This window comes from Staurois parvus, unplaced genomic scaffold (genome assembly GCF_062004578.1).
Source record: "Staurois parvus isolate SC_StPar_1 unplaced genomic scaffold, SC_StPar_1.0 ptg002019l, whole genome shotgun sequence".
Classification (NCBI taxonomy): Eukaryota; Metazoa; Chordata; class Amphibia; order Anura; family Ranidae; genus Staurois; species Staurois parvus.
Genome location: NW_028319815.1, coordinates 161,311 through 183,832, shown reverse-complemented (window position 1 = coordinate 183,832; position 22,522 = coordinate 161,311). Strand labels below are relative to the sequence as shown.

Sequence of the window (22,522 nt, the reverse complement as noted above, 5' to 3'; positions counted from 1 at the left end):
GTGCCACTACCAGAAACATTCCTGGAATTTGTTTTTCAGCATGCTGTGCAGTATCTTTTTTGCGGTGTGCTAGATGTCCAGAAAGTCATCAAATCTGTGTCCTTTTTAACTTTGGAAATAGCCAGAAGTCGCAGGGTGCGAAGTCGGGGATAAGGTTGGCTACGGAATGGATTTCTTGGCCAGGAACTGGTGAACACTTATAACATATGTGCAGGAGCACTGTCGTGCAGAAGCCACTTGTCAAGCCAGAGTTACAGTTTTTCCCTCTGAACAGATTTCTGTAAGCTTTTCATTCTCCACCTTTGCGTTTTTCGCTGCCCACTTTTTGTGTCATCGTAGACATTTTCCTGCCTCTCCTTAACCGCCCTATAGCAGAACTACTGCTACAGGGTGGTAGGGCTGCGCAAAATCGCGCGCGTGTGTATATATATATATATATATATATATATATATATATATATATATATATATATGTGTGTGTGTGTGAATTTGTATTTCTGGGTAGGGGGCACCTGCGCCATCCTACCTGTGCCGCCATTAGCAGCTACAGCTGTCGATCACCGGGTCCCAGCCAGAGAGTCCCCGCCGACCCCCGGTGATCACTGAGGAACTCTGAAAGGGGAGAGGTCTGTATGTATACAATACAAATCTCTCTCGTCAGCTCCAGCATGCTGCTTTGTATGGCTCTGCATAGCATAGTAAAACAGGACATAATCTGACACACACAGTTAACCCTTTGATCACCCCAGATGTTAACTTTTTCCTGCCCAGTGCCTTTAGTACAGTGTCGGTGCTTTTTATTCGCACAGGTCACTGTATTGGTGTCACTGGGGATATCTGCGACAGTTCCCACCCAGTGTCAGAATGCCCGCTGCAGTCCCGCAGTAAGTCGCTGATCGCTGCCATTACTAGTATTAAAAAAAAAATCCAGTATATATACCGCCATCTGTAGAGGCTATAACTTTCACGTAAACCAATTAATTTAATTTACACGTATTTTTATTTATTTGTTTTTACCAAAGACGTAGCAGAATATATTTTGGCCTAAAATTATGATGGAATTGGATTTACTTAAATTTTTTTACTGGATATGTTTTATGGCAACAAATCAAAATTTATAATTTTTTTATTTTTTTTTAAATTGTTGGGTATTTTTTTGTTTATAGCACAAACAATTAAAAATGTAGAGGCGACCAAATACCACCGAAAGAAAGCTCCATTTGTGGGGAAAAAAAAGGGCATAAATTTCATTCGGGTGCAATGTTGCATGACTGTGCAATTGTCAGTTAAAGTAACGCAACGCCGTTTTGCAAAAAATGGCCTGGCCAGGAAGGCGGGTAAACCCTCTGGAGGGCAAGTGGTTAAACCACCTATGCCATTCAAAAAAACGTAAAAAAAAAAAAATGCCTGCTGTAACAGAGCTGAAGGTAATCCGCTGCTCCAGATTCCTGTCACTCAGTTTCCGCCATGCACACGTGTGTTATTTCTTCTACTACTCCGTAAAGACCGAGTCCACTGGTTGCTGACCCAGGCGAGTTCACGTTAGAACATGTCAGAACACGCTCGAGTGCGAATGGCTGTGTGACTCGCCACCATACGGCTACACTGTGGGCATTCCAGGAATTAAACTGTCACACCTTATATATGTATACTTCACCTGTATATTAACCACTCCGGACGCTTTTACCCCCTTCCAGTCCGGAAACTTTCACCCCCTTCCAGTCCAGACATTTTCACCCCCTTCCAGTCCGGACACTTTCCCCCCCTTCCTGTCTGGACACTTTCCCCCCCTTCCTGCCCAGGCCAATTTTCAGCTTTCAGCACTCTTTGAATGACAATTGCGCGGTCATGCAACACTGTACCCATATGAATTTTTTAGCATTTTTTTTAAACAGATAAAGCTTTATTTTGGTGGTATTTATTCACCACTGGGATTTTTATTTTTTTTGCTTAGTAAGTAAATGAAAAAGTCCAAACATTTTGAAAAAAAGTGTTTTTCTTATAAAATTTTGCAAATAAATAATATTTCATCATAAATCTTGGCCAAAATGTATTCCGTTATAATTTTAGTAAAAAAAACAATAACCCAAATTAATTTATAACCAAAAATTATAATTTTTACAAATTTGTTTTACATTTTTATATTATTATTTGTGTTTTGTTTTTTTTACATACTGTCACCCTAGCAGTACAGTGTCACCATGGTGACACGGTACTACTTGTGGGGGGTGATGAAGATTTTTTTTTCACACTGATTGCTTTTACACCCATAAAGGCTGTAAAAGCAATCATTTCTCCTTCTCTCTGGCTGCATTCTTTCAGCCATTGAGAACTACTGTGTGAGCTGTGGTTGGTCACAGCTTGTCACATGGTACAAGGCTGTTGTGAATAGCCCTGTACCATGTGACCTCTGTGATTATTCACAGATTTCACACATAGTAAGCAATGATGTTAGGAAGAGACATCTTATTTACTACTATTTATGTGATCACTGATTTGGCCAATCGCTGATCACATGATCGGGACCTCACACAGAGGTCCCGTACAGCAATCTGTGTTCTGCTGTGTCCTCCAGACACAGCAGGCACACATTGTGGTGCTGGTGCTGTGCACTCCCAGGGAGCGCGCACAGGCAATGTTTGCGGGGAGACGTTTAGAAACGTCAACCCGCTTCAGCTGCGCTCCCATCCCGCCGTTTATCTACATGGGCCATACAGGAAGTGGTTAAAGTGTACAAAAAATGAAAGGGTGAACTAACACCCTACCCTAGCCCACCGACCCAGAAGTGACATCTTGCTTACTACTCTGCATGTGATCACTGATTGGCCAATCAGTGATTTACATGATCGGGACCTCTGTGCGAGGTCCCGATCATGTAAATCACTGATTGGCCAATCAGTGATCACATGCAGAGTAGTAAGCAAGATGTCACGACGATCCGTGTTCCACTGTGTCCGGAGTACACAGCGGGCAGCGGATCACGGTGCTGCGCGCTCCCAGGGGGCGTGCACAAGCAGGGGGCGGGGAGGCCGTTTATAAACGGCCACCCGCCCCGGCACTGCCACCGTCCAGCCGTTTATATACAACGGCCGGCTGGGAAGTGGTTAATGAATGTCAATAATCAATACAAGAGGAAGATTATAGCGAGACCTCAAATAAACAGGAAATACAAAGAAAAAAAAATGTATTTGCATTAACACAAGGAATGAAGACACCGTAATGCAAATGGAGAAAATGGGAGAAATAACAGATGCGATGCACTTTACTCGTCTTGAATAACACAAATACTTTGAATAATTCTCTCTCATTGGCTACTGTGATTGAATGATGCAGATAAAATCTAGCTAATCAGAGCCTAGAGTGTATTTCTGGGGGATAGATACATATATATTAGGTGTATATCTTAATAATAATTGAGACACATACAAGCAAAACAGACAAATTTGGAAAAGAAACCAAAAACACAGTTTTCCCAGAAATTCATAAAAATTAAAAAAAAAAAAAAAAAGAAGATATTTCCTACAATGACTAAGACAAAGAAACGGTAATGATACTTTTTTGTAAAATAAAGCTTAAACCAAGAAATGGAGTTGTTTCCGACTTGAGGGAGCTTGTTCTTTCATGCTACAAATACTCGGAGAGAAGTCTCCCCATCTCTGCTACGAGGACGCTGCCCCCCCCCCCCCCCCCCAACATCTCCAATCGGGAAAGGCTGCATGTGGTCATAGCGGCCGCTTCTGGGAACGGCTGGCCGTGCTCCTGGAGAGAGGTATGCAAGAGGACACTTGCAGCAGCGACATTTCACTGACTTTCTCTGTAAATAAATATACAGAGTGGAGAGAATGGCTTCTACCTCATGCTATGTGTAAAACAAAGACAAGGAGACCCTGAGATCTCAGATCCAGACTAGGAAAAAAAATATTCCGATCCTGTACTGGTTAGGGTGACGCGCATGGGCAGATCTCCCACTGAAAATGAATGGTGATGGGAGATCTGCTAGCTCGCCCCTAAATCGCATATTGCTAGGACCAGCCATAATCTTTCATGCATGATGATATGTTCCTTCCCCATTTATAAGGTAAATGGACCAACAAAGGTTTCAAATGGATTTTCCAACATATTGGAAAATCCTTGTGTGCTGGCACTTCTTCTCTTTGGAAGTGCTCTCTATGTCATGCTAATGCCTACAGGACCAGATTATATCAAACAATGATGCTCAAATCTGTTGCCTTATTAGGCTGCATGTGGTCACCCTTGGCCTCAACATCAATGCCAGCATGAGCTACCTGCCGCTGGGTGCAAGGACACTCCGACTGTCCAATGCCTGCCTTCTACCTCTGGAGGTAACCAGGCTTGGCTTACCTATAGAACAGCATCCAGGGCCACAGGCTCCCTGCCTCTTATCAAGAGACTGCTACATTGTCTATACAGGAAAGTCTGTGCCACTAACCTAACTCCTGTTTGTATGACAGCCTCTCTCAACCTTTTTGTCCCAGAGGAACCCTTGAAAAACATTTTCAGCTCCTGGGGAACCCCTGTTTGTTTGGAGGTTTGTGGAAAAATGCTCCTTACATTGGTGGCCAGTGGAAATAATGACCTCCTTACAGTGGTGATCAGAATGCAACCCTCGAAGACATCTAAAAAGATCACTGGGTTCATGCAGCTGGCTCTGCCAAGCAGAGTTGGCACTGGAACTCTGGAGGCACCATCAGATGGGAGGCCAATCAGTCACAGGTCAAGGAACCCCTAGCAACCTTTGGAGGAACCCTAGGGTTCCATGGCAGTGGCCCTGGAACTATGGAGGCACCATCAAATTGAGGTCAACCAGTGGGTTACAGTGGTGGTCAGACTGCAACCCTCGAAGACAGCTAAAACGATCACTGGCTGGCTCTGCCAAGTGGAGTTGGCCCTGGAACTATGAACTCACCATCAGATGGGAAGTCAATTAGTCACAGCTCAAGGAACCCCTAGCAATCTCTGGAGGAACCTTAGGGTTCCATGGAACCCTGGTTAGAATGGCTGTGTTATAATCAATAACAATATGGTATCCAGAAAAAATGGAACCAGGTCTCATTGTGTTGGGGTAGGACAGAAATCCACATGCTTCACAAGCTGGCTTTAGTGAGATGTACCTGTATAGCAGCAGGCTTCATGTTCAGGCAGGGAATACAATACGATACAAATAGACAAACACTTTAAGAGTGAAAGTTGCTTCTCCAGTTGTCAAATGTATACAGGAGCCGATTTACCTGCTTTCTGGGAGCTCCTACCCAATTAATGCTGCTGTGAGCGCTCTGTAGACACCGGCCCCAACGTGTAAGATATGTATTTAACAGACTGACTATAGAATAACTATCTATATAGTACAAGTGACAAAAAAATGAAAGAGAATAGTCCAGAAGGGAAAAGTCACCAATGTAGGGAAGGTCCATGACAGGGTTGATATGAGCAAGGCATGGCCACATCTCTGAGGAGACTGGAGCCAAGGAATCCATAGATGAGAAGTTTGAGAACTCTAGTAGAAACTACCCTGTATCGTAAAATGTGAGACTCATCTTTTCACTGGCTTTCAGAGACTTTCCCAAATGTAACGGTCAAGTTTGATGAACTGTCTGTCACCACTGTTTTCTCAGTGTTTTATGGACCAGCAATAAAAAAGTGGAGAACAGCAGCTGCTTCTGTGTTGTGGTAACGCTGGGTGCTCAGTGCCAGGTGATGCACCGTGTAAATTGGCTGAGTATTCCAGATCGGTGTACTGTCATTGCTCCACACAGACAAGAATTTAGGGGCTGACATCCCTGCTCTGTCACGTGATCGTCGGGAAGATCTTATGTTGGGATGGCAGCCAGTGTGCTGGGATCTTGCTCTGTGCTTGTTCAGTATTGGGATTCTCCAGGTCGTTGAGATCATGTGACCTGGACATGCTGGCCTACGAGACGCTTGAGCAGCGAATACTTGGAGAGCCCATTTGTGTCAGAACTTTATCAAGCCACTGCAGGGGACCATTCAAATGTAGCTCGATCCAACAGGGCGTGCTGGTCACCGTCTGACGCCTATGAAGATAGAAGGTATTATCAGTCACAATGCTGCAGTCAACATTAATAAGTTAACCAAAAAAGTAACCACAAATACCCTTACTCAAAGTTTCCCTATCTTTTGTATAACTCCTTTTATACACCTGCTCCCTCCACTTTTCCTCCATTCTCTCTTCCCCACCTATGGCAACCTTACATCTTGTTCTCTTTATCTAAACCCCATATAAGTCCAATACACATATCTATAGGCTCGGGGGACCCTGATCTCTCTAAATTCCAGAAATTGTGTATATGCCAACAAGATCGCCCCCATACTCTATCCCAGGGGTCTCAAAACTTTCTAAACAAAGGATCAGTTTACTGTTCTTCAAACTTTAGTAGGGCTGGACAGTGGCCAGTGGGAGTAGAAAATGTCCTGGTGTCACTGGAAATAGTGTCCCCTCTTTGGTATTAGGGGGAGCAATAGTGTTCCATCATTGGTGCCATTGGGAGCAATAGTGTCCCATTGTTAGCGTCCATGGGAGGAATGGTGCCCCATCGTTGGTGTCAGTGGGAGGAATAGTGTCCCATCATTGGTATCAGTGGGAGGAATAGTCCCCATCAATGGTATCAGTGGGGGAATAGTGCCCCATCATTGGTATCAGTGGGAGGAATAGTGCCCCCCAATCATTGGTGTCAGTGGGAGGAATAGTGCCCCATCATTGGTGTCAGTGGGAGGAATGGTGCCCCATCGTTGGTGTCAGTGGGAGGAATAGTGCCCCGTCATTGGTATCAGTGGAATTAATAGTGCCTCATCATTGGTGTCAGTGGGAGGAATAGTGCCCTTTCATTGTGTCAGTGGGAGGAATAGTGCCCCATCATTGGTATCAGTGGAATGAATAATGTCCCATCACCGATGTCAGTGGGAGGAATAGTGCCCCATCTTTGGTATCAGTGGGAGGAATAGTGCCCCATTATTGGTATCAATGGGGGGAATAGTGCCCCATCATTGGTATCAATGGGGGGGGAATAGTGCCCCATCATTGGTATCAGAGGGAGGAATAGTGCCCCATCCTTGGTGTCAATGGGGGGAATAGTGCCCCATCATTGGTGTCAGTGGGAGGAATAGTGCCCCATCATTGGTATCAGTGGGGGGGAATAGTGCCCCATCTTTGGTATTAGTGGGAGGAATAGTGCCCCATCATTGGTATCAGTGGGAGGAATAGTGCCCCATCATTGGTGTCAGTGGGAGGAATAGTGCCCCATCATTGGTATTAGTGGGAGGAATAGTGCCCCATCATTGGTGTCAGTGGGAGGAATAGTGCCCCATCATTGGTGTCAGTGGGAGGAATAGTGACCCATCATTGGTGTCAGTGGGAGGAATAGTGCCCCATCATTGGTGTCAGTGGGAGGAATAGTGCCCCATCTTTGGTATTAGTGAGAGGAATAGCGCCTCATCATTGGTATCAGAGGGAGGAATAGTGCCCCATCATTGGTGTCAGTGGGAAGAATAGTGCCCCATCATTGGTGTCAGTGGGAGGAATAGTGCCCTATCATTTGTGTCAGTGGGAGGAATAGTGCCCCATCATTGGTCTCAGTGGGAGGAATAGTTCCCATCATTGGTGTCAGTGGGAGGAATAGTTCCCATCATTGGTATCAGTGGGAGGAATAGTGCCCCATCATTGGTGTCAGTGGGAGGAATAGTGCCCCATCATTGGTATCAGTGGGAGGAATAGTGCCCCATCATTGGTATCAGTGGGAGGAATAGTGCCTCATCATTGGTGTCAGTGGGAGGAATAGTGCCCTTTCATTGTGTCAGTGGGAAGAATAGTGCCCCATCATTGGTATCAGTGGAATGAATAATGTCCCATCACCGATGTCAGTGGGAGGAATAGTGCCCCATCTTTGGTATCAGAGGGAGGAATAGTGCCCCATCCTTGGTGTCAATGGGGGGAATAGTGCCCCATCATTGGTGTCAGTGGGAGGAATAGTGCCCCATCATTGGTATCAGAGGGAGGAATAGTGCCCCATCATTGGTGTCAGTGGGAGGAATAGTGCCCCATCATTGGTATCAGTGGGGGGGAATAGTGCCCCATCTTTGGTATTAGTGGGAGGAATAGTGCCCCATCATTGGTATCAGTGGGAGGAATAGTGTCTCATCTCTGTTATTAGTGGGAGGAATAGTGCCCCATTTTTGGTATTAGTAGGAGGAATAGTGCCCCATCATTGGTGTCAGTGGGAGGAATAGTGCCCCATCATTGGTATTAGTGGGAGGAATAGTGCCCCATCATTGGTGTCAGCGGGAGGAATAGTGCCCCATCATTGGTGTCAGCGGGAGGAATAGTGCCCCATCATTGGTGTCAGTGGGAGGAATAGTGACCCATCATTGGTGTCAGTGGGAGGAACAGTGCCCCATCATTGGTATTAGTGGGAGGAACAGTGCCCCATCTTTGGTATTAGTAGGAGGAATAGTGCCCCATCATTGGTATCAGAGGGAGGAATAGTGCCCCATCATTGGTGTCAGTGGGAAGAATAGTGCCCCATCATTGGTGTCAGTGGGAGGAATAGTGCCTCATCATTGGTGTCAGTGGGAGGAACAGTGCCCCATCATTGGTATCAGTGGGAGGAACAGTGCCCCATCATTGGTATCAGTGGGAGGAATAGTGCCCCATCGTTCATATCAGTGGGAAGAATAGTGCCGCATCATTGGTATCAGTGGGAGGAATAGTGCCCCATCATTGGTGTCAGTGGGAGGAATAGTGCCCCATCATTGGTATCAGTGGGAGGAATAGAGCTTCTTTGTCAGTGGGAAATAGTGCCCCAAGGGCCAGATAAAAGGAAGCAGAGGGCCGCATCCAGCCCCTGGGATGCAGTTTGTAGACCACTACTCTATCCTAAACGCCCATATTCCACTGTAATATGCAACTAAAAACTCACTGCTGCTCAACCCAAAGTAACTTCCTCCTTCAATGCAGATACACACTGCCCACAGCCAGCTCCTGATCGCCATCCTCCAAGAGCGGCACATATATTATGGATCAAAAATACTCATTATTTGTCAAAGACAAAAGGTTACACTGAACTCCCAATGCTAACAAGTTTCAGCCCTGTGTGGGCCTTAGGCATAGCAAGGTGGGACCACCAGCAAACTCAATTTAAAACCTCCACACCCAATAAAGCATTAGTCAATGTTGCCCACACAGGGCTGAAACGCATAAACATTGGGCGTTCATGTGTAACCTTTTATCTTTGACAAATAAAGAGTATTTTCGATCCCTAATATGTGTGCCGCTCTTAGATACCATATGCCTCTGTACAGCTTAGGAGACATAATCCTAACTTGGACTCATGTTCGACTCGACTACTGCAACTCCCTCCTCACTGGCCTGCCTCGCCGCTGGCTATCCCCGCTTCAGTCCATCCTGAATACGGCTGCCAGACTCATTCACCTTTCCAACCGCTCCATCTCCGCCACCCCCCTCTGCCAATCCCTCCACTGGCTTCCGATTGCACAACGGATCAAATTCAAAATCCTAACACTGACGTACAAAGATGTCCACCATACTGCCCCGAACTACATCACTGACCTAATATCCAAGTACCGCCCAACACGCACACTCCGCTCCTCACAAGACCTCCTTCTCTCTAGTTCCCTGGTCTACTCCTCCCATGCCCGTCTCCAGGACTTCTCCAGGGCGTCACCCATCCTCTGGAACTCCCTGCCCCAACCCATCAGATTATCACCTACTCTCCTCTCCTTTAGGCGCACCCTGAAAACCCATCTCTTCAGGGAAGCCTGCCCCACCCCCTGCTAACTTGCCGACCTCCTCCACTCTTCCTACCACTCCATCCCCCACAGCTATCTCCTCCTGTGCCACCATCCCCTCCCTCCTAGATTGTAAGCTCCAAGGAGCAGGGCCCTCCATCCCCTCATGTTTTGCATTGTATTGGTATTGTTCTGTCACATGTTCTGTCCCCCTTTGTAATGTACAGCGCTGAGCGAACTATTGGCGCTTTATAAATACTGCATAATAATAATATAATAATGTTGATTACCTACGTATGTTCTTCCTATGAACAACCAATACTAACATGATACCTGTCCCACAACCCCTTCCTCTTCTTTTCTTTGTAAACTGTACCCTGTATTATTATTAATATTATTATACAGGATGTATATAGCAACATGTGGGTCTTTCTTTATGAGGGAATCATCATCATCCAGGATCTCTTCCGGGCTGTTTCTTCTTCAAAGTCCTGGAAACAACTGTTTCTTTGTCACCATATGGTTGTCCAAGTCCTTTCCCCCTCCTCTCACTACACCGCCTGCCTACATCATTTCCTGTAGCATCATTTCCTCTGCTAAACTTCACAAACCAGTCCAACGAGTTAATTTGCAATATCAATGGTGGGAGGCCTAGCTTTCAAAAAAAAAAAAAAATCTAACAATTCACATATCTAAGCTATAAAAAAAAATCACTAAAGTATCCATAGCAACACACACCAATATGCGCAGCCCTTTACAATATAAAGAGAGACAGTATAATTACAATACAGTTCAATACAGAAGGAATAAGAGGGCCCGGCTCATGGAGCTTACAATCTAAAAGGAGGAGGAAGTGCTACAAATGGTAATAGCTGTGGGGGATGATCTGATAGAGGTGACCTAGTACAGTTCTTAGGTGGAGGTAGAGTAGGCTTCCCTAAATGAGTTTTCAAGGATTGCCTAAAGGCAGACAGGGTTGGGAGTTCCAGAGGATGGAAGAGGTTCTGAAGGCGTGCATGGGATGGGGTGAAGAGGGAGCTAGAGAGCAAGATGTCTGGGAAGAAGCGGAGAGGATAGTTTGGACGCTATGTTGAGATGAGTTTGGTGATGTCACAGGGGGAAGTGTTATGGATAGCTTTGTAGGTTGTGGTCAGTATCTTGAATTTCATACGCTGGGCAACTGGAAGCCAGTGGAGGGATTGGCAGAGAGGGGCAGCAGCCATGTAAGGTATAAAAGTCTAGCAGTAGCATTCATGATAGACTGAAGAGGGGATAGCCTATGTAGAGGAAGCCAACAAGAAGGGAGTTGCAGTAGTCAAGGCGGGAAATAACCAAGGAGTAAATTCGTCATTTGGTGGTATCGTTCATCAGGAAGGGGAAAATTCTGTGAATATTACGGAGGTTAAGGGGGTAATAATTGCCCAGTGATTGGATGCGGGGCTCGAAGGAGAGGTCAAAGCCTAGGAGAACACCCAGCACCCTCATGTGTGCGGATCTACCAATAATTCCACTGTTGATCTTAATGGTAAAGTCATGGGGATGGGGGGGAGGTAATATTACAAGCTCGGTTTTAGAAGGATTGAGTTTGAGGAAATGGTGTGGCATCCATACTGATATGTTGCTCCGTAAATTTGTGAGATCAAGGTGTTGAGCTGGGGCGTAGAGAGATAGATCTGGATTTGTATAAACCTAAACCTCTACTAAACTCAGACTGAAGATAAAAAAGTAACCATTAAAAAGTTCACATGAAAAGGTAGATCCATTATACAAAACCAAAAAAATCCACAGCGAAGGGCTTGTATCAAGGACACTTTTAGCAAGGACTGCCACATCTCTGAAAAGTGATCTGCCCTGTCATCACTTTTCAGAAGCATTTGACATGCGGCAAGAAGGCGACAGTGGTAATCATCCACACCCCACAGGCCACGCTGCGGCATTGATCTGTTACCTGCTGTGTCCGACGGACACAGACAATGACAGATCACCTTACTTGCCATGTGATTGCTGTGACCAATCACAGCAGATCACATGAAAATTGTACACCATGGATGGCTGTCATTCATGCCATTCATTGTACTATTGTGTTGCTACTGTTGTGATTGGTCAAAGTGACCAGGGCCAGGGTCAATCTCAGCTAATCACAACAAACACATTGAATTGATCGATTTCATTCAATAAAGTGATTGTGAACTAACCTTTCAAGCTTTTATTTATTTCCAAAGCGGCCAAATGCAAATAGCACTTTGTCCCATTTGGATTGGTGGCCCTGCTGAGGAGTAAAAAAACTCCTTTTTTTTATGTTAATGCAGGCAGTAGCTCCACCCATTCTTAAGCCCAATTTATGGGCCAACCAATGCTGATCCCCCGCCTTCTCTCTAAGTTTTTATGTTAATGCAGGCTGTAGCTCCACCCATTCTTAAGCCCAATTTTTTGGCGTTCTTGTAGGGCCAACCAATGCTGATCCCCCGCCTCCTCTCTAAGTTTTTATGTTAATGGAGGCTGTAGCTCCACCCATTCTTAAGCCCAATTTGTGGGCGTTCTTGTAGGGCAAAACCAATGCAGATCCCCCGCCTTCTCTCTAAGTTTTTACGTTAATGCAGGCTGTAGCTCCACCCATTCTTAAGCCCAATTTAGGGAGTTCTTGTAGGGCCAACTAATGCTGATTCCACGCCTCCTCTCTAAGTTTTTACGTTAATGCAGGCTGTAGCTCCACCCATTCTTAAGCCCAATTTAGGGAGTTCTTGTAGGGCCAACTAATGCTGATTCCATGCCTCCTCTCTAAGTTTTTACGTTAATGCAGGCTGTAACTCCACCCATTCTTAAGCCCAATTTATGGGCGTTCTTGTAGAGCCAGCCAATGCTGATCCCCCGCCTCCTCTCTAAGTTGACTGTTCTTTTACTATTACGAATGAAAAAAATCAGAGCTACCCTGACAGCAATTTGGATCCCAACCAGACTAAGTGCTCCATACACGTGAACCCCATAGAAGTTTAAGGTTTAAGTTCACCTTTTCACTTAACAATTAAAAAGGTCAACACTCTACATCCATCCCATGTCCTCCCCAGGCCCAGCAGCACTTACCTCTGCGGTTGATGAGCTGTCGCTGCCCACGTAGCCATTGCAGTGGTCCAGGGATCTGAAAGCCCCGCTCTTCTTCCCCTTCTTTTCTTAGGGCTTCCAGGATGGATCAGAGAAGTTCAGATTGGCCACATGCTGGCATTTGACTACTTTGATCAATCAGTTCAATCAATTGCTCTGATTATACCCGGAAGCTTAAGGAAAGCAGGGGAAGAAGAGCGGGGCTTTCAGATTCCCGGGCCACTGCACCGGCTGCAAGGTCACTAACAGCTAATCACCCACAGCGGTAAGTACAGCGGTCCCGGGTAGGTGGGCTAGGGTAGGGTGTTAGTTCACCTTTTCATTTTTTGTACACTTTAACCACTTCCTGTATGACCCATCTAGATAAACGGCAGGGTGGGAGCGCAGCCGAAGCGGGTTGACGTTTCTAAACGTCCCCCCGCATCCATTGCCTGTGCGCGCTCCCTGGGAGTGCGCAGCACCCGCACCACAATGTGTGCCTGCTGTGTCTGTGTGAGGTCCCGATCATGTGATCAGCGATTGGCCAATCAGTAATCACATAAGATGTCTCTTCCTAACATCATTGCTTACTACGTGTGAAATCTGTGAATGATCACCGAGGTCACATGGTACAGGGCTATTCACAACAGCCTTGTACCATGTGACAAGCTGTGACCAATCACAACTCTCACAGTATTTCTCAATGGCTGCAGGAATGCAGCCAGAGAGAAGGAGAAACGATTGCTTTTACAGCCTTTATGCGTATAAAAGCAATCAGTGTAAAAAAAGAAAAAAAAATCTTCATCACCCCCCACAAGTAGTACAGTGTCACTAGGGTGACAGTATGTAAAAAAAAAATAAAAACATAAATAATAATATAATAAAATAAAAAAAAATTAGAAAAATTAAAATTTTTGGTTATAAACTCATTTGGGTTATTTTTTTTTCACTAAAAAGATAGATGAATACATTTTGGCCAAGATTTATGAAGAAAGATTATTTGCAAAATTTTATAAAACACTTTTTTTTTCAAAATGTTTGGACTTTTTCATTTACATAGCAAAAAAATAAAGATCCCAGTGGTGAATAAATACCACCAAAATAAAGCTTTATCTGTCTCAAAAAAATGCTAAAAAATTCATATGGGTACAGTGTTGCATGACCGCGCAATTGTCATTCAAAGTGTGATAGCGCTGAAAGCTGAAAATTGGCCTGGACTGGAAGGGGGGGAAAGTGTCCGGACTAGAAGGGGGGGAAAGTGTCCGGACTGGAAGGGGGGGAAAGTGTCCGGACTGGAAGGGGGGGAAAGTGTCCGGACAGGAAGGGGGTGAATGTGTCCGGACTGGAAGAGGGTGAAAGTGTCCGGACTGGAAGGGGGTGAAAGTGTCCGGACTGGAAGGGGGTGAATGTGTCCGGACTGGAAGGGGGGAAAGTGTCGGGACTGGAAGGGGTTGAAAGCGTCCGGACTGGAAGGGGGTGAAACCGTCCGGACTGGAAGTGGTTAACTATCACCGTATTCACGAAGCTCGGGGGGGGATAATTCCCTTGCACAGTGACCAGCCCTATTTACCTTTAGTAAATCATCCCCTACAACTCGAGAGTTCTCGGGGTCACCCCAAATTTTGTGGTCTGATGCCAACATAAGGGACCCCCAATCAACCTGCATGAAATGATTCCTTTATTATGACAACTGAGTCACTCCATGCTCCCATTTGCTGATCCGTTTCACCAAAGATTTTTCCGGAGAGACTTTTTGAGCTTCGGCGCTGACGGGGTTAAGTAAGGAAGAAGTGAAATGTGAGCGAGAAACCTCAGGATCAGTAATGAGGCTGCCAAACAGAGGCACATCTGGGTTCCATTAGCTCCCCTGGCTCCCGGCCAGCACTGAAACTGGCTGTCAAATGGTGGAGGATGAGAGTTAACCCCCGCCACGCCAAGCACACTCAACGTCCCAGCCTTCTGCTTTCTGACCACCGAGCGCCGCGGCGTGAAGCGGTTAAACGGTATAAACGGTCAACGAACATCTGGAAGCCAGCAGGCAGAAGTTTGGGGATCTGCGTTGGGTGTCTGCTGCTCCCACAATAGCAGAACGTTAGTCTCTGGCAGCCAGCGTGTGTTCCACCCTCCACATAATGACATGTGTCCCGGCTCCGCCACCTCCCCGGACACGGCCACAAACCAGCGACACCGCAGAAATAAAAGTCACTTTCCCCGGGCGGGCGGTAAACACGGGGAGGAGGCGGCGGCGCGGATTTCAGGGAACTGAAAGAAAAACTAACATTTTGTTTTCTCGGGAAGGAAGAAGCAGCTTTCTGGGCCGACTTCCTCGCTCAAACTTTGCTTTAGTCATCAGCTTATCGTATCCAATGCAGCTCCGCGCCCCTCGCCGCCTGGGAATGAAGGAGTTAAATCAGCGTTCTGATCAGCTGACTTTTGTTATCCAAGTGGAACACATGCGTATATATGTAAAAAAAATCACATCGCCATATATGCTGCGAATCGGCGTGTACATTCGTAGGCAAAAACGAATGTTCTTCAGGCCATTCTCTCTTCATAACGAATGTTCTTTTACTATGGGCAGTAGTAATATTCCGCATTATGGCCACTAGATGGAGCTGAGGATGGGAAATACGTAAATGAGATACAACAGGACAATTCTAGGAAACACTAGAGCAGTGATGGCGAACCTTTTTGAGCCCGAGTGCCCAAACTGCAACCCAAAACCAACTTATTTCTTTCAAAGTGCCAACACTGCAATGAAACCTGAATATCGAGCTTTTGGTTTAGAAAAAACAACTCGTACAGTAGTGCAAACTAATTAACAGCTTTTGTCTTAAAAGAAAAACAACGGCACGTCCTCTCAGATCTCCATGCCCTCCGAGACAACTATATTTCCGCCCGTACGTCACTGGCCACACCCACCTCGGCTACGTCGCCGCTGGCCCTGCCTAGAGAATTGTGGGAGATGTAGTTTCGAGGGGGGTGCGGTGCGGCGTTACGGGATCAGTTTATGTCCATATTTAATTACCGTATTTTTCGCTCCATAAGACGCACCCTAGGTTTTAGAGGCAGAAAACAGGAAAAAAAAATTCTGAACTAATGGACTGCAGACATAGTAGAGGAGATGATCAGAGACTGCGGACAGCACAGGGATGACCAGAGACTGCGGACAGCACAGGGATGACCAGAGACTGCGGACAGTACAGGGATGACCAGAGACTGCGGACAGTACAGGTATGACCAGAGACTGCGGACATAGTACAGGAGATGACCAGAGACTGCGGACATAGTACAGGGATGACCAGAGACTGCGGACAGTACAGGGATGACCAGAGACTGCGGACAGTACAGGTATGACCAGAGACTGCGGACATAGTACAGGAGATGACCAGAGACTGCAGACACAGTACAGGGATGACCAGAGACTGCAGACATAGTACAGGAGATGACCAGAGACTGCGGACATAGTACAGGAGATGACCAGAGACTGCGGACATAGTACAGGAGATGACCAGAGACTGCGGACAGCACAGGGATGACCAGAGACTGCGGACATAGTACAGGGATGACCAGAGACTGCGGACAGTACAGGGATGACCAGAGACTGCGGACAGTACAGGTATGACCAGAGACTGCAGACATAGTACAGGAGATGACCAGAGACTGCAGACACAGTACAGGGATGACCAGAGACTGCAGACATAGTACAGGAGATGACCAGAGACTGCGGACACAGTACAGGGGATGACCAGAGACTGCGGACAGTACAGGGATGACCAGAGACTGCGGACAGTACAGGTATGACCAGAGACTGCGGACATAGTACAGGAGATGACCAGAGACTGCAGACACAGTACAGGGATGACCAGAGACTGCGGACACAGTACAGGAGATGACCAGAGACTGCGGACACAGTACAGGAGATGACCAGAGACTACGGACACAGTACAGGGGATGACCAGAGACTGCGGACACAGTACAGGAGATGACCAGAGACTGCGGACAGTACAGGAGATGACCAGAGACTGCGGACATAGTACAGGAGATGACCAGAGACTGCGGACACAGTACAGGAGATGACCAGAGACTGCGGACACAGTACAGGGATGACCAGAGACTGCGGACACAGTACAGGGATGACCAGAGACTGCGGACACAGTACAGGAGATGACCAGAGACTGCGGACACAGTACAGGGGATGACCAGAGACTGCGGACACAGTACAGGGATGACCAGAGACTGCGGACAGTACAGGGATGACCAGAGACTGCGGACAGTACAGATGACTGCTGACCTTTGGGGAGGGAGGGGGAGCGGGTACCTGAATTTGACAGGTACCCGCTCTTACTTCCGCAGAGTTTTTTTTTTATCTTACCTGTTCCTTTATCCAGCGGCGCGCTGTCTTCCCGGCTTCTGTAGTGTGGGCGCTCGTCGGACAGCCGGATGCCCAGTGCGCATGAGCGAGAAGCGCTGCGCTTTGTGATTGGTCCGGCGGCTTCTGGGATCTGTCATGTGTCCCAGGTACCGCCTTACCATTCACAAAGAGCACTGCTTCTTGCGCATGCGCACTTGGGACCCGGCTGTCACGCACACTACAGAAGCCGGGAAGACAGCGCGCCGCTGGATTCTCCTGGCGTGCCCACAGATAAGGCTCGGCGTGCCACGGGTTCGCCATCACTGCACTAGAGGGACATAGCAAAGGAATGTAACCATTGATGCACTAGATGAAGCGCCACTCTATGGATATCAGGGTCTTCAAACTGCAGGTCCTGGGCTGGGTGTGGCCCTTTGCTTGCTTTTATCCGGCCCTTAGGGCACTCTTCCTTTCTATGACACAAACAATGGGGTACTATGCCTTCTACTGACACCAGAGATAGGGAACTAATTCCCTCACTGACACCAATGATGGGGCACTATTCCTTTCTATGACACCAATGATGGGGTACTATTCTGTCCACTGACACCAACGAAGGGGCACTATTCCTCCCACTGACACCAAGGATGGGGCACTATTCCAACCACAGACACCAATGATGGGACACTATTCCTCCCACTGATACCAATGATGGGGCACTATTCTTCCCACTGACACCAAGGAAGGGGCACTATTCCTCCCACTGATACCAATGATGGGGCGCTATTCCTCCCACTGACACCAATGATGGGGCGCTATTCCTCCCACTGACACCAATGATGGGGCACTATTCCTCCCACTGACACCAATGATGGGGCACTATTCCAACCACAGACACCAATGATGGGACACTATTCCTCCCACTGATACCAATGATGGGGCACTATTCCTCCCACTGACACCAATGATGGGGCACTATTCCTCCCACTGATACCAATGATGGGGCACTATTCCTCCCACTGACACCAATGATGAGGCACTATTCCTCCCACTGACACCAATGACGGGGCACTATTCCTCCCACTGATACCAATGATGGGGCACTATTCCTCCCACTGACACCAAGGATGGGGCACTATTCCTCTCATTGATACCAATGATGGGGCACTATTCCTCCCACTGACACCAATATGGGGCACTATTCCTCCCACTGACACCATTGATGGGGCACTATTCCTCCCACTGATACCAATAATGGGGCACTATTCCTCCCACTGACACCAAGGATGGGGCACTATTCCTCCCACTGACACCAAGGATGGGGCACTATTCCTCTCATTGATACCAATGATGGGGCACTATTCCTCCCACTGACACCATTGATGGGGCACGATTCCTCCCACTGACACCATTGATGGGGCACTATTCCTCCCACTGACACCAATGATGGGGCACTATTCCTCCCACTGATACCAATGATGGGGCACTATTCCTCCCACTGATACCAATGATGGGGCACTATTCCTCCCACTGACACCAATGATGGGGCACTATTCCTCCCACTGATACCAATGATGGGGCACTATTCCTCCCACTGATACCAATGATGGGGCACTATTCCTCCCACTGATACTAAGAAAGGGGCACTATTCCTCCCACTGACACCAATGATGGGGCACTATTCCTCCCGCTGATACCAATGATGGGGCACTATTCCTCCACTGACACCAATGATGGGGCACTATTCCTCCCACTGACACCAATGATGGGGCACTATTCCTCCCACTGATACCAATGATGGGGCACTATTCCTCCCACTGACACCAATGATGGGGCACTATTCCTCCCACTGACACCAATGACGGGGCACTATTCCTCCCACTGACACCAATGACGGGGTACTATTCCTCCCACTAATACCAATGATGGGGCACTATTCCTCCCATTGACACCAACGATGGGGCAGTATTCCTTTCACTGAAACCAAGGATGGGGCACTATTCTTCCCACTGACACCAAGGATGGGGCACTATTCCTCCCACTGATACCAATGATGGGGCACTATTCCTCACACTGACACCAATGATGGGGCACTATTCCTCCCACTGACAGCAATGATGGGTCACTATTCCTCCCACTGACACCAAGGATGGGGCACTATTCCTCTCATTGATACCAATGATGGGGCACTATTCCTCCCACTGACACCAATATGGGGCACTATTCCTCCCACTGACACCATTGATGGGGCACTATTCCTCCCACTGATACCAATAATGGGGCACTATTCCTCCCACTGACACCAAGGATGGGGCACTATTCCTCCCACTGACACCAAGGATGGGGCACTATTCCTCTCATTGATACCAATGATGGGGCACTATTCCTCCCACTGACACCATTGATGGGGCACGATTCCTCCCACTGACACCATTGATGGGGCACTATTCCTCCCACTGACACCAATGATGGGGCACTATTCCTCCCACTGATACCAATGATGGGGCACTATTCCTCCCACTGATACCAATGATGGGGCACTATTCCTCCCACTGACACCAATGATGGGGCACTATTCCTCCCACTGATACTAAGAAAGGGGCACTATTCCTCCCACTGACACCAATGATGGGGCACTATTCCTCCCACTGACACCAATGATGGGACACTATTCCTTCCACTGATACCAATGATGGGGCACTATTCCTCCCACTGACACCAATGATGGGGCACTATTCCTCCCACTGACACCAATGATGGGGCACTATTCCTCCCACTGACACCAATGATGGGGCACTATTCCTCCCACTGATACCAATGATGGGGCACTATTCCTTCCATTAACACCAATGATGGGGCACTATTCCTCCAACTGACACCAATGATGGGGCACTATTCCTTTCTATGACAACAACAATGGAGTACTATGCCTCCTACTGACACCAGAGATAGGGAACTATTTCTGCCACTGACACCAAGGATGGGGCACTATTCTACCCAATGACACCAATGATGGGACAGTATTCCCCCCACTGACACCAATGCCATTGTTTACTCCCACTGACACCAGGGCATTTTCTACTCCCACTGGCCACAGTCCAGCCCCCAAAAGTTTGACAGCAGTAAAGTGGTTCTCTCTTTCTAACGTCTGGAGAGCCCAGATCTGTATAGAGCCGAGGAAAATAGGGATTCCAAGAGATACAATGTGACAATTGTACAGAACACTAGATGGAATAGGGAGATAAATGGAACCATTGGATAGTCTGATTTGCTGATTCTCTGTAGAGCTCTCTGGAATTGTTACATTTTATCCAGCTAATGCCCCTTCCCTATGAGCGGACCAACCGGGGCCACCCGTCCATTTTATAAGCAGACCCGATTGGACGCTCTATTGCTCTGTATGGAGCAGGGGGTGTAAGCAGACAAATGTCCGTTTACACCCGCCAGCGGCCCACTTCCATCCGACACACCGAACCAACCAACTGGGCAGCTCTAACTGACGCTGGATAATGGCCTTTCTAAAGGTCTGTTTATGTATCTCATGAAGCCTGCCAGAAAAACTCCCAGAGATGACATCACCCCATCCTGCCTTGTTACTAGGATGTTGCTAAGACACTCCGAGCCATTACTGGCCACCCCCCACCATCACAGAGATGACATCATCCTATCCTGCCTTGTTGATGACACATTGCTATGACACTCCAAGTCGTTACTGCTCATCCCCACCATCCCAGAGATGACATCATCCTGTCCTGCCTTGTTGCTAGGATGTTGCTAAGACACTCCGAGCCATTACTGTTCATCCCCACCATTATAGAGATGACATCATCCTGTCCTGCCTTGTTACTAGGATGTTGCTAAGACACTCCAAGCCATTACTGTTCATCCCCACCATTACAGAGATGACGACATCATCCTGTCCTGCCTTGTTGATAGGATGTTGCTAAGACACTCCTAGCCATTACTGCCTACCCCCACCATCACAGAGATGACATCATCTTATCCTGCCTTATTGATAGGACATTGCTAAGACACTATGAGCCATTACTGCCTACCCCAAACCATCACAGAGATGACATCATCTTATCTTGCCTTATTGATAGGACATTGCTAAGACACTATGAGCCATTACTGCCCACCCCAAACCATCACAGAGATGACATCATCCTATCCTGCCTTGTTGATAAGACATTGCTATGACACTCCCAGTTGTTACTGCTCATCCCCACCATCCCAGAGATGACATCATCCTTTCCTGTCTTGTTGCTAGGATGTTGCTAATACACTCCAAACCATTACTGTTCATCCCCACATTACAGAGATGACAACACCCCATCCTGCCTTGTTGATAGGACATTGCTATGACACTCCCAGTCGTTACTGCTCACCCCCACCATCCCAGAGATGACATCATCCTGTTTTGCCTTGTTGTTAGGATGTTGCTAAGACACTCCGAGCCATTACTGTTCATCCCCACCATTACAGAGATTACATCATCCTGTCCTGCCTGGTTGATAGGATGTTGCTAAGACACTCAGAGCCATTACTACTCTGTCCCATTATTACAGAGATGACATCATCCTGTCCTGCCTTGTTACTAGGATGTTGCTAAGACACTCCAAGCAATTACTGTTCATCCCCACCATTACAGAGATGACAACATCATCCTGTCCTGCCTTGTTGATAGGATGTTGCTAAGACACTCCCAGTCGTTACTGCTCAGCCCCACTATCACAGAGATGACATCATCCTATCCTGCCCTATTGATAGGACGTTGCTAAGGTAATCCCAGCTGTTACCGCTCATACCCAAAGAGGTATCACTGACCTGTATTCAGCGCCCCATCCCTTGACGAAGCTCATCCGTATAGTACACATCCTGGTCAGCTGATATACAGCCTCAAATCCCTGGTTTACCGATTGTGCCAAGAGGGCGGCGAACTCCTGGTTATTAAAGATCTTCAGATTACACCCTGCAATAAAATAATGTAAATAAGCCACAAATCTTTGTTTTTTTAGCCAAATAATTACAGTGTAGATTCCCCAAAAAAGTTCCGGATGCAGTGAGACACGGCTGTGTACCAAAGCATTGGCCTGGCATGAGAAGAGGAGATCAAGGGGGGGATATGATCACCATGTATATTACATAAGGGGGGATATGATCTCCATGTATAATACATAAGGGGGGATATGACCTCCATGTATAATACATAAGGGGGGATATGATCTCCATGTATAATACATAAGGGGGGATATGATCTCCATGTATAATACATAAGGGGGGATATGATCTCCATGTATAATACATAAG

The 22,522-nt window shown here is 47.2% G+C and overlaps 1 protein-coding gene across 1 annotated transcript in view; it reads right to left on the bottom strand.

Moving 5' to 3' along the window:
- Nucleotides 1-3,167: 3,167 nt before the first annotated feature.
- Nucleotides 3,168-22,522, bottom strand: part of SMAD3 (SMAD family member 3) — a 79,646-nt gene continuing 60,291 nt past the window's right edge. The window contains exons 7-8 of the mRNA XM_089664739.1: nucleotides 22,040-22,184; nucleotides 3,168-6,053 (exon numbers count right to left, since the gene is read on the bottom strand). Of these exons, the coding sequence (XP_089520865.1) occupies nucleotides 5,930-6,053; nucleotides 22,040-22,184 (269 nt within the window). The 3' untranslated portion in view covers nucleotides 3,168-5,929. The remainder of the gene's footprint in view (nucleotides 6,054-22,039; nucleotides 22,185-22,522) is intronic.